A 13,291-nucleotide genomic window follows, 5' to 3' on the forward strand; every position below is an offset into this window, starting at 1 on the left:
AGCATTCTTTTTCATTGCCTAAAAAGTCAAAGTACTACTGAGTTAGAAAAAAAAAAAAATCATCCACACGTATTATTTTGGTAACAAAATCTTGCAAAAGTTCCATAGACTATGCAATGTAAGAGTCTCACTTTTACTATGAAACACCTGCAAATCTTGGGAAAGGGGACAAGAAAGGATGATCATGCATAACTGAATATTTCCTTTCTAATGCCTTTAATACCAAATAGTTTTAAGAAACTGTATTTTCTCAGAAAATTATTTTCCCTCAAATATGATGCAGATTATTGTCTCTCTGACACATATACTGAGCTAGTACAGGTCACATCACATTACAGCAGAGATTCTTCCTAAATAGGGTGACCAGACATCCCAATTTTTGGGTCTTTTTCTTATATAGGCTCCTATTACCCCCCACTTCCTGTCCCGATTTTTCACATTTGCTGGCTAGTCACCCTATTCCTAAATCTTATGTGGTGACAGTGTCTTCATTATTGTTGTTATAGATCGAGTGCCAGCCATGTACAGGCATGATATAGAACTTTGCTTCCTCTTCAGTTCCTATCCCAAGAGGTTTATCAGAGATATGAATCAGAGCAAGTGTTCTTAAACATTTTTACAGTATAAACCACATCTTAACAGAGAGTGTAATTCTTGTGAAACATCCCTACAACAACTGCTCAGAGGAAAAAGTAATATCATGAAATTAAAAAATTAAATAGTTTAAAAATAACTAAAAAAAGTCACACTATCTGAACTTGCTTTTCATTTAATCTTGTCATCATGCCATCTGTTCCAAATCTCTCGCTCCTCCTGACTAGACTTCTTTTCTCACTCTGTGTAACATCTTGACCCCCTTTCTCCTGCAAATATCGCCTGGCTCCATTCTACCACTGATGGCTGGAGTCCTATTTTTCTGCTTCCAGGTCCTCTCCTGCCTGCAGTTCCACTCCTGCTGGTAGTTTTGATCCCGGAAAGCAGCTCCCATTTCCTCTCCTCTTCTTCGGAAGCAGCAGCCCATAGTGGAGACAGCTAAGATGACAACTCCTTCTTTAAAATATATCTCTTTCAACTCATATCTATACAGTTTATAGAAAATTTGACTAACAACGGAGGGAAGGATGATGTTGCCTGGACCACGTTTCATATTCCAAGACACATTGAACTTGTGCATTAATCTTGCTCTTCACCTTTCTTCTGTTACAACAGCTCTATTCTTCATTAGTCAAACAAAGCTGCAATAAAAAAATATAAGCCAGAATACCATATGCTGGATACTGTAACACCTACATGACAAAATGCTACGCGTAGCACCAGGGCTGTCCTTAGGATTTATGGGGCCCTACGCAGTATTATTAAACTGGTGCCCCTATGCCGGATGGCAGCCCAAGCTCACAGCCTGGTGGGGGAGGGGGAGGAGGGACGAGACAGCAAAGGATAATGAGATGCCCGGCCTGCCTCATGGTGGCGGAGAGTCACAGTTCCCTGCAGAGACTCCCATACCCTCTCCCTCATGCAGAATGGACATGAAGAAAGTACGTAATTAAAAGCACTAAAATTTGGGAATAAAAAATGTCAGTCACAGGTTTTTTGATATGCCCTGAAGTTTGTCAGGGCTTTATTTGCAAAAACTTCGTAGTAAGGGTGAGTCAGCTGTCCTGCTGAATACAACATTACATATAATGGAATACATGAGGCAGCTCTTCTCTGTTTTACATTTTCTTAATCAGTATTTCTAAGCTGAATTTATATTTTAAATCTACTCAAACCTTAAGCCAGCATTCCAGATTACTACATATTTAACTCACTGAAACAAAGACATTATTTTAAATTAATCAGAGAGGTTTAGTGTGTTCATAACAATGTTCATTGCTTTTAGAAAAAGGGAACAGTAATTTACTTTGTGTGATCTCCATAACAAGAGACATGGTTATGAAATTTCACCAACTTTAAAAAAATATGTTTCCAAAGATTTTAGGTATAACAAGGATTTTATGTCTTACTAAGGTACTGATTTTGCTGGAGGGTTCTTTTAAAACTAGTTCATCGGATAGTCAGAAGTAAAGAAAGGGAAACTCTTTGTCCAGCTATCTGGAAGGGAAGGACTGTTGTCCCTTTAAGGGCTCTCTTCAGTGGGGAGTGGGGGGAGAGGTGGTGAAGGGATGGACAGAAAGGACAGGAAGACTTGGAAGCATTTTTTTTTTAACTATAGTAATTAAAATGTGTATTTTAGATAAGGGAGGTCTTTTGAAGGATTTATTTAAAAAACTGTATGTCTGAAGATCCACGCATTTAAGGCTAAAGATGATTGTGCATCTTAAACTCTATGCAAGCATTTTTTAGAAATGTGATTTTATAATCTTCACCAGCTCACTAATGAAATATTTTTAAAGCAAATTTTAAACTAAGGTCCTGTAGACTGACATGTTCTGTGTAAATATTACATTAATGCACAACTGTTTTTGTCAGTAAAGTCAGAAACTGACAGTATAAAAATTTATTTGGGCATAAGCTTTCGTGGACATCTGATGAAATGGGTTCTAGCCCACAAAAGCTTATGCCCAAATAATTTGTTAGTCTCTGAGGTGCCACAAGGACTCGTCCTTGTTTTTGCTGGTACAGACTAACAGGACTACCACTCTGAAACCTGTCAGTATATACCTTGGGGTTGGCAAATGCCTGTTAAATGGCTTTATTACCCCTTGAATGTCTCTTTAACAGTTTCAATGTTGTGCTAATAGGTCTGGCAGGCTGGAGGTTTTTTCACTTTTAACTACTAGATTCCCTCCCAAGGAAGACTCACCAGGCTAGAGCAGCCATCTGTGGGAGCCTGCAGGAAGGGTCAGAACAGGGATAGGAAAAGAAGAGGGTGGACACTAAGACCCAGTGGTGCCCCAAATTTTCAGGTGCCCTACGCAGCTGCCTACGTTGCCTATGCCTAAGGACGGCCCTGCGTAGCACCCTGATCACGGAGGTTGCTGCAGCACAGAGAAGGCTGCTGACTTAACTGAAAGACAATAACCCATTTCTGGTGAGAGGATTACTGACACCTGAGTGCTAACTGTTGGGCTAATGAGATAATTGGCTCAGTAACTGGGAGGAACAGGAAGCATGGGAGCTCAGAGAGTGACCATGAGAAGAAGACGGCTGTGTGTCAGTCTCCTCCTGCTGGATACCTGTGTCATGTTCTGTTTTGCTTGGGAACCGAAGAATAAATGTACAGATGGTGAAAGGGAAACAGCATGAGTGAGTTTCTGACAGAGAACATGAAAACAGGCTGGGCAGCACTGCCCACTGGGTAGCTGAAGAGGCACCTTGTGACAACCTACTACTGTACATCATAAAACAACCGTACACCTGAAGAATTCTTCACTCTACTCCACTGATATAATACTGAATTTATTGTAACAAGTCACTCTGTCCCCTTCCCTCTTTTGGGAAGGGAATCTACAATCTTTTCAAAACTTTAAAGTTAAAAGTCCAATGCTCCATTTCCATCACATGCCCTATGCTGCATAACCAGTCACTACAAGGTGGGGGGAGACTCATGATTTCCATGTTCTCACTGTAGTATATTTGCCTGCTAGAAAAAACAGCCCAATCCTCTTTTGCACCATTTCTTCCTAAAGCTGGCTTAACCAATCACATGTGGAGTTCCTTTGCCTATGAGGAGTCCTTAGGTGACCCAGAGACATCAGAGCAGCTCTCATTACACCTTCTTCTCCAACCCCCAGCATGGGGGAGGACGAGTAGCTGGGGAAAAGGAAGCATGAACAGCAGGTGTCTACGTCCTGGAGATCGACCTGTTTGCTTTGTATGAAGAACTCCCAAATTTACAGCATGTAACTGTGACTAAAGATTGGGTTTTCTGAGTCTTCAAGTCAATCTGATAATGTATAAAATGAGAAAAAATAATTAAAAATGGGCCCTTTAAGAAATTTTTTTTTTAGTCCCCTCCACTAAAAAAAAAAAAAAAAAAGTGTTAGTACTACCCCTTTAAATTTTTGAGATGGAAAAACAGGAATTCTCAAAATTGTAGAAGCAGTAGAGATCTCCAACAGCCCACACAAGGGCATGCTTTGATACAATAATATTGTTAATAGCAACTGTATTCATCATATTTTTATACACAGATGCACGCACTTGCTCTTATGGTATGTATGCATAAACTCTGTTCTGGAGCATGAATACAGTGTATTTGAGTAAAATTATAATCTCTCTCTAGAATGTAACTTGCACCATACTATCATTAATTTCAGTTCAGTGCTAGCTTTTGGGTATTTTTTTTTTTTTTTATATTTCCCTACTTCTTTTTTAAAATAGTTAAGCTATCTTTAGTTCAAGGACCCAATTAAAGACCCCTGTCACAAAATACCTTTAACATGTGGGTAAGGATCTAAGGGCAAGTCAATAACTGAAGTGCTGCATTGGTGAAGCCAGCTGGACCACAGAAGCACTTTAATAAAGACTTTTTATGCTGATGGGAGACAGAGGCTCTCCTGCTGACAAAGCACTGTCTACATTGGGAGTTAGGATGGATTATTCACATCCCTGAGCAACACAGTTATACTGATGTAAGTCTGTAGTGTAGACCAGACCTAAGGGAAAATTAACAAAAACTGTTTTATTCCATTGGGGAGGAAGGGGGTGAGGAAATATCTTTCATAGGACCAGCTTCTGTTGGTGAGAGAGAGAAGCTTTTGAGCCACATAGAGCTCTTATTCAGGCCTTGTAAAGGTATTCCCAGCACCACAGCAAAGTCATGGGTGATGGCTGAAGCTTCCCCTGGGGAATGCTAGCTGCCTATCCTGCCTTCTGCCACACACACTCCAACCTCGACCCCACTCCTACCTCAAGCCCAGGCCCGGCCCCCTCCTTGCTCGGCACCCCCTGCTGCCGCTTGCAGCGTCCCTCCTCACCCTCCCACCTGCCGCTCACCACATCCCTCCTCAACCCCCGCACCCGACCACTGAGAAACCTCTTCACCTGCTGCTGCATCCCTCCTCACTTCCTGGTTCGCCACTCACCTACTCGCCCCCTGGCCTGCTGCTCGCCTCCTTCCAGAGCAAAAAGCATGAGTATTGAAAGCTTCGGTTAAAGAGCTAATCTCCGTAGCTAGCAGCTGTAACATACTCATTTTTTGTGGCTTGGGTGCAGAGACAGGCATTTAACACACAACGATCAGTGGGTTAAACATATTTATAGACACACAAGGAACCACTCACCACTTTTGCATCTATGGCCACTTGAGCAAAGCCTTTGCGATTACCCCAGAGGAGGTTGTAGTTTTCATCACTAAAGAATGCTTCTCGACCTCCACCTGGTGAGACACCCAATAAGTTGCCTTTCTTCAGAATTTCAACACTTTCGTCTCTTCCACTATGCACTGTAGGTAACAGGTTAAAAAGCAGTTCTATTCCTGCAATAAACATAACCAGTAGAGATCAATATGGTACATTAGACCTCATTACATATTACTTACACATATTGAAAATAAAACCCAATCAAAAACTCTCCAACACGCACACACCCTCCTTCAGCATTTTTTAAGTGTGTCTACATATTACATATCTGATAAAACTGGAGATGTCATAGTTATCAGTAATAAATCCGGTATAAATACTCAGATATAATTAGCAGTTACAGCTTCAACCCACAGTAGCATGGAAATGTACTTGCACTTTCCAAGTTCCAGCCATAATAACTAGCAGTGCCCATTGGAGAGCTCACGTATCCCTTCCTACCCTTCTTTTCCCCAGTTCCAGAACAGTCTAGGGGCCAGGCGATCCACAGTCGCCTCTGTGGATGTTTGATACAGATGCTAAAACCCCTCACATAGTTCTTCAGATGGAGCTAAGGATAGGAGTTAATTTATAGTGTAGCCGGTTAGGGCAGTTTAATTTTAAAGTAAGAATTTTAATAAATAATTCAAATAGTGGCTCTGAAGAGGAAATCTGGATTCAAACACATCTCTTGTCTGGAGGTATTTTCCACATCAGATGCATATTCTGGATGCCCTACTTCTTTTGGAAAGGGATGCCCTTCATTGAAGTGCTCAATCTCTGTCATATGTACTCCAAGAGCTAAGAAGGAGAGTCAGCTAACAAAAGCTGAAAAGCCATCAGTTACAGGGGATAGGCAGACACCATCCTCTGGGTCAGGATAAATAGAAACCTTATGGACCTCCATCCATTCTGATGGTACCTTCAACTCCAGCAGCCTCTACTGTCCTCAGGGGTGCCCCAGGCACCAGCACAGCAAACACATGCCTGGGGCAGCAAGCCACAGGGGGCGGCCTGCTGATTGTGAGGGTGGCAGGCAAGCAGCTTTCAGCGGCATGCCTGAGGGAGGTCCGCCATCCCACAGCTTCAATGGCAATTCGGCAGCGGGGACGCCGATGGTGCGGTACCGGCGGACCTCCCGCAGGCATGCCGCCGAATCCGCTTACCACCGAAAGCTGCCTGTCTGCCATGCTTGGGGCGGCAAAAAGCATAGAGCCACCCCTGATTGTGCTTCCTTCAAAGAAAGGGAAGGATGTGGCTAAGAAGGTCTCCAAGTCTGTGGATCTGAATCAAGATGAGATAAATGTGGTTTGGAAATGGCCTCTGTTAGCAGAACCATTCTTAGAATGAGAACTTTATCTATGGCACATAGAAGTTCTGTGAGCAGACCTAAGATACAGGTCTGAAACCACTCAGAAACAGTGCATAACCAGGTTCCCAACACTTTGGAACTGACTCTTAAACCTGCGATTTAGGGACTGCAACCACAACCAGTGAGAACTGCTCTTGTGCAACATTCTGAATCCAACTTCCTACTCATTATCCCACAGTAATGGCTCAGATCCATCCTGCTTGAGTCCTCATCAGTCTTGGATCCAGCAAAAGATCAACAGCAAATAAGAGGAGCTCTTCTCCAACGCTCCCTTCTTTACCTCCAGAGGATAAGAAGAGAAGAGAGGAACGGCTATTTTCACCACTGGTTCTGCCCCTCAAGACATCATCCTTTAGGTCTCTGAATGTATTATTTCTATGATCAGTTCTACCAGGTCCACCACAGTCACCTCTGCTCACCTTTGGATACAAGATCGGAATAGCTATCAGAGGCTAATCAGCAGATACCACCATCCGCTTCTGAACTGCCTGATTGTAACAAGAAATATCAGAATCCTAAATCCTTTCAGCATTATGGTCAAGGGTATAAATCAGATCCAATGACTGAATCCTGGCCAGAATGGCATTGACTGTTTTGGCCCTATTGGTTGGCTCCGTATTACACACATTACTTGCAACTGAAGAGACCACATAAAGAATGTCTATAACTACTGTAGGAGTCTGTGGCCATCCCTCCCCATCAGCCTTGGAGGGATGCCACACGTCTCACACTACCATTTATCTATAAAGGCAAGGCTCAATGGGGAATTAGTTGTACCAGGGCTCTAGCTGTTGGGACGGAGCAGAGCAAGAAGCAATCTATAGGGCTCTGACCCTCTGGGCAGGGCACAGCACTAAGTAGTCTATTGCCTACCCTCAGGCTCAGGAGGATAGGAAGAAAACACTGGCCTCTTGGCCTAAAGTGGATAAGCAGTCACCCCAGGGTGAGGCAGCCGCATGGGATAAGGGGACCCGGGCCCACCCTACTCCACCAGGGCCCTAACAGTGGTGGATGGTTCTGCCACTGGGTCAGCAGCGATCCGTCCAAAACACACTGACCTGAATTCTGCCAACAAAACTGGACTACCATCTGGTATCCCTCTGTTACTTCCTACTATCCCTTTGGCATGTACCTCTATCTCCTGGGATTCCTGCATCTCCCCTGGGTACACAGTCAACGGCAGTCCCAGTAGCTCCACCGGGTCCTGGTCTGTCAGTAGTCCTGGTATGTTCTCTGGGTCCTCGGCACAGCAGAGCTCCATATCAGGCACAAGGCTCAACAGCAGCCAAGCAACGTCTACTTCCTTTTCTGGCTCTCATGCAACTGAACTGCAGGACCCACCTTTAAAACTTCCTGTGCTGCCCCTCTGCTTCCTGTGGGGTGGGTGTGGCTTACCTAGCTCTGCCCACCATGGGATGGAGAGTGGTTCATCCCCATCAGTCTCAGAGGAAGGCCATGCCCCTCTCACTACAACTACCTTTTCTGAATTGGGAGGTTCTCAGATCTGACTATGGAAGGTAATTATCACCCTCAATTGCCTTCTGTGACAGCAAACATTTTGTCTGAAGAGGAGGAACATATTTAGATACAAGACATTCAGATCCAGGCCACTGAACACAGATCACCAAACTTCCCCAAAATAATTGCTAGAGCAGGAGTTGTCAAACTGGGTGTTGGGACCCCTTGGGGGGGTTGCAAGCTGTCACAGACCACTAAACTTCTCCAAAATAAATCCTAGAGGATATACTATAGAAAAACATCCAATCTTGATATGAAAATTGTCAGTGATGGAAACTCCATTGCAACACTTGGTAAATTTTTCTAATGGTTAATTATCTTCATTGTTAAAAATTTACGCCTTATCTCCAGTGTGAATTTGTCTAATTTCATCTTCTAGCTATTGGATCATATTATACCCCTTTCTGCTAGACTGAAGAGCCCAATCTAGGTTACCTCTTAACCTTCTCTGTGTAAGTTAAATAAATTGAGCTGAGTCTCTCACTATAAGGCATATTGTCTAATTCTTTAATCATTCTTGTGGCTCTTCTCTGAACCCTCTCCAATTTATCAACATCTTTCTTGAATTATGAGCACCAGAACGACAAACAGTACTCCAGCAGCAGTGACAGCAGTGCCAAATATAGAGATAAAATAGCCTCTCTACTCATACTCAACATTCCCGTTTATTCATCCAAGGATCGCATTAGTCCTTTTGGCCAGAGCATCACCCTGGGAGGTTATGTTAGGCAGATTATCCACCATGACCCAAAATCTTTTTCAGAGTCATTGCTTTCCAGGATGGAGTATCCCATCTTGTTAGTACAGCCTATGTTCTTTGTTCCTACAGGTATACATTTACATTTAGCTGTATTAAAGCACATATTGTTTGCTTCTGCCCAGTTTATGAAGTGGTCCTCATTGCTCTCAATCAGAGACCATCCTCTTCATTATTTACTACTCCCCCAATTTGTGTCATCTGCAAACTTTATCATGGATGATTTTATGTTTTTTCCCAGGTCACTGATAAACATGTTAAATAGAATAGGACCAAGAACCAATCCCTGTGGGACGCCACTGGAAATACACCCACTCAATGACAATCCCCATTAACCATTATATTTTGAGACCTATCAATTCACAACTCCTTTCCGAAGCATTTAGAAACACACACGTCATCCTCCTCCCTAAAATGAGGAAATAACTTGGAGTCTATACCATCCACCAGGACAAGTACCTGAGGACTAGTTCTACCTACTGCAGAGGTGGGAAAACTACAGCTCACAGGCCGCATCCGGACCGTGGGCCTCTCCTGCCCGCCCCCTGAGCTCCTGGCCCAGGAGGCTAGCCCCTACCCCGCTGTTCCCCTTCCCCAATAGCCTCAGCTCACTGCGCCATCAGTGCAATGTTCTGGGCAGCAGCACAGTTGCAGAGTCATGGCCCGACCTGGTGCTCTGTGCTGTGCAGTGGTGCGGCTGGCTCCAGCTGGGTGGCATGACTGCCTGTCCTGGCGCTCTGGGAGGCATGACTGTAGCACTGCCAGCCACCGGTGCTCCAGGCAGTGTGGTAAGGGGATGGGGGAGTTGGATAGAGGGCAGGGGTCCGGGAGGGCAGTCATGAAGGTGAAGGGGGGTTGGATGGGACTACAGGGGGCAGTCAGGGGCAGGGGTTCCGGGGGTAGTCAGGAAATAGGGAGAAGGGGTGGTTGGATGGGGGCAGAGGTCCCAGGGAGGCAGTCAGGAATGAGAGGAGGGATTGGATGGGGCAGTTGGGGGCAGTCGGGGACAGGGAGTAGGGTGGTGGTGGATGAAGCAGGAGTCCCAGGGGGACCATCAAGGAGGCAAGAAGCAAGGGCGGGGGGTCGGATAGAAGAACGGGGCCAGGCCACGCCTGGCTGTTTGAGGAGGCACAGCCTCCTCTAATCAGCCTTCCATGTAATTTCAAAAACCCGATGTGGCCCTCAGGCCAAAAAGTTTGCCCGCCCCTGACCTACTGGATAAGAACTTGGAAGCTGTTTGTCTTTCTCTCTCTCCTCATGCTGGTACTACTTCTCCTTTTTTTCTCTCTTGTATTTATGCTGTTTCTCCTGGTCTTCTCTCTCTTGCTCCCGGTCTGCTAGCTGCAGCATTTCCTGATGCAGTTTGTCCCTTTCCAGCTGCAGATTCTCCTGATCTACTTGTAGATCCATCTCTGATCCCAGTTACAGTGATGCACTGGATACAAAAGAGGTAGTGCCTCTGCCAGCCTCTTACCTGCTTCCCTCCAAGAGCTAGCTCCAAGATTTACCCTGCCGGCTGTACCCTCTGCCAGTGGACTGGAAGTCCCTGCAGATCAGGACCATTATTCCTCTTCTATTCATTAGAATACAGCAAAACCTAGGAGCTGTGTTTTCATCAGATCCTCAATGCTGAGCTGCCTTTCTGTGCACAGCTCAACCAGCCAATATCTCCTCAGCTTTTCGTAATTCATCTTCCCCTGTCTCTTTTCACAGACTTTCCCAAAAAGATTGAGACTTTTCTCTGCATTTCTCCTTTCTAGGGTACTTAGCTGCACTGCTGTGGAAACTTGTGCAATTCACACTGATACAGATATCACACGTACACACACACACGCAGAGCCAACATATGTGTCACAGTTCAGGGAACCTGTATATCCCCTCAGTGGTACAGCAAGGGCACCCACTCTTGAGCTTCTGGCTCCCCAGCCATTGCCTTTGGATTGAGCCATTGAGTGGAGACATGCATCTCTGATTGGGTTATTTCCAGGCTGAAATGTTCCTTGTCTTTACTGTAATCAACCCTGACAAAACACAGGCTGCCTAAGCAGGCTTGTTTTGCCTTCTCTTCAGAGATGGTTAACAGTGTAATTACCACTATTAATCTACCAAACATCTCTTTTTAAGCAAACTTGTTTTAGTCTGAACACAAAAGCAATACAGAGAAAATGTATTAAAAACAGAAAAAGACCTGCATGCATGCTAATACGCTTACTAGAGATCACTCCAAATCCAATAACGGCTCTTCAAACCCCACACAGGGGTTTTCAAATTCATAACACCCTTTGCTCAGAACAGGAACCCAGTCTTTTTGGGCCTAAGTAGGCCAAAGTCCTTCCAACACTTCCCTAAGGATTGGGACCTTCTGTAGATCACAGAGCCTGTCCAACTGCTGGGTCAGAAAGAAGGCCCTGAGTCAGTTTACCACCACATCATTTAACCAAAAACCCTTTCTTTGGCTCTTGGTCCCTGAAGAATCCAGGTTTGAACTACTTTAGGCTAACCTTGCCAGTGGCTGGTGCTTCTCTAGAGATTTTGCCACCTGTGTAATTTTGACTAATCACTGCATATTGTTCTTAGTTCTGGGGGAGCAATGTTTACCCTTCCCATGGAAATACATGCAATCCTTGCCTCGCGAGGATACATAAACAATTCATTTAATAGGTTCCAAAGACTTTAAAAACTTGATTCAGTAAAGTTCATCCAGGATATTTCAGGAGATTACCCTATTTATCACACATCCCATGACTATGAATATGCAGAGTCCATCTTGAAGAATCTCAGTTACAAGTAACCAAACTTCATTTTCAGAACATTAAAGAAAACATGCCAGAAGACTACATACAAAGACTATAGGCAAAATTCACCCTTGGTGCAACTTCATTAACTTCAATGGAATTACATCAAGGACAGATTTTGTCTTCAGAGTCCAAATGTGCTTGTGCAATGCAAGTTACTGCTTCCTAATGACAACCTGAACGAGAGTTGGATGCGTCATAGGAATTCTATTTAAGAACAATGCAGCAATTAACCACACTGAAAAAATAAGGTTGTTAGAATATAGTTTATATTTTAGGATTGCCTCTAAAAGAGCTAACAATAGAACTCGTTAAATGTTGAATTCTTCCACTTTATAACAGTCCATCATATCAATAAAAAGTGAACAGAAAGAACAGTTCATTTTTATGTTAAAGCTACATGCAAAGTTTTTTGAAATCTAGAAACCTTTAGCTATAAGGAAATTCAAAAGACCACAGAGATTCTCAAATGCTTGAAATTATACTGTTTTCTGTAGTGCTTACGTGGAAAGCATTTGGTTTGAGTCTTAATATTTGTAATAATATATGTATCTCTAAAATGGTATGAATTAATATCTCAGAATTCAAAATATTACTCACTCTCTTATTTATAATAAAAAATACTTTACCTGGTAACCTAGAAAAGAAGTGATCAACTATTGAGTAACAGAGTCTTCCTGTCTGTATATAAAGATTACAGACAAAGTTGCAGTAGTCTACAGGAATGGCTCCATGGTAATAAACTATAAGCCCCGGTCCTTCTGGAATTTTTTCCATACCATGAAGCTCATAACCTGTCAAGAGTACAAAGAACAATAGTTTCAATACTAGCTTTATACCAGTCAACCTGTGATACAACAAACTCCTTACTAGAGTTACGGAAACTCTTGATGACATGTGGGAAAGCTGCACAAGGAGTAAGCTTTAGCATAACAATTAACTCTTGGTTCTGAGAGTCAAACATTTCACTTGACAATCAAAATGCAGTGAGAAAATGGCAGCCTTATTCTTGATTTCCTGCATCGCTGAACCATATCTCAACCCACAGAGGCCTAAAGTATTGGTGCAGTCTTGAGTCATTGTTCTTATTTTTGTAATTGTGACATGATTTAAAAGGAGTCAGAAATCAGGGGGGAAATTCTTACTTGCAAATGGCATTTGTCTCCTTCCCACAGTACAATCTAGACTGGCGAGTAGCTGTTTCATGCCTGCCTGGTGTGCCCTTTACACTGCTTTGCGGCTGTAGCTTCCCATCAGGACTGCTCACAAACAGCCTCCAGCATGTAAGTCACTCTCAGCTATGTCTGTGTGCACTTGCAGCCTACCAGCCACAGCTAGGCTTTTACCAGCCTGAATTAAACTGTAGGGTGACATCAGCATACTCCCAGTCCAGATTTTCCCCACAAATGTACATCTTCTACTGTCCAGCCTCTCTCTGGACAATACAGGTTTATACAAAGTCCATCATTCTATTAACAGAAATGATACGCACAAATCTTGTTATCTCAAGTGGAGTTTCCCAAACACTTCAATTCAAACACACTAGTTTAGATAAAACAATAGAACA

The 13,291-nt window shown here is 43.5% G+C and overlaps 1 protein-coding gene across 1 annotated transcript in view; it reads right to left on the bottom strand.

Moving 5' to 3' along the window:
* Window positions 1-13,291, bottom strand: part of LOC116829567 (DGAT1/2-independent enzyme synthesizing storage lipids-like) — a 44,420-nt gene that overhangs the window by 10,250 nt on the left and 20,879 nt on the right. The window contains exons 2-3 of the mRNA XM_032788437.1: window positions 12,354-12,518; window positions 5,226-5,419 (exon numbers count right to left, since the gene is read on the bottom strand). Of these exons, the coding sequence (XP_032644328.1) occupies window positions 5,226-5,419; window positions 12,354-12,518 (359 nt within the window). The remainder of the gene's footprint in view (window positions 1-5,225; window positions 5,420-12,353; window positions 12,519-13,291) is intronic.

This window comes from Chelonoidis abingdonii, chromosome 2, assembly GCF_003597395.2.
Source record: "Chelonoidis abingdonii isolate Lonesome George chromosome 2, CheloAbing_2.0, whole genome shotgun sequence".
NCBI lineage: Eukaryota > Metazoa > Chordata > Testudines > Testudinidae > Chelonoidis > Chelonoidis abingdonii.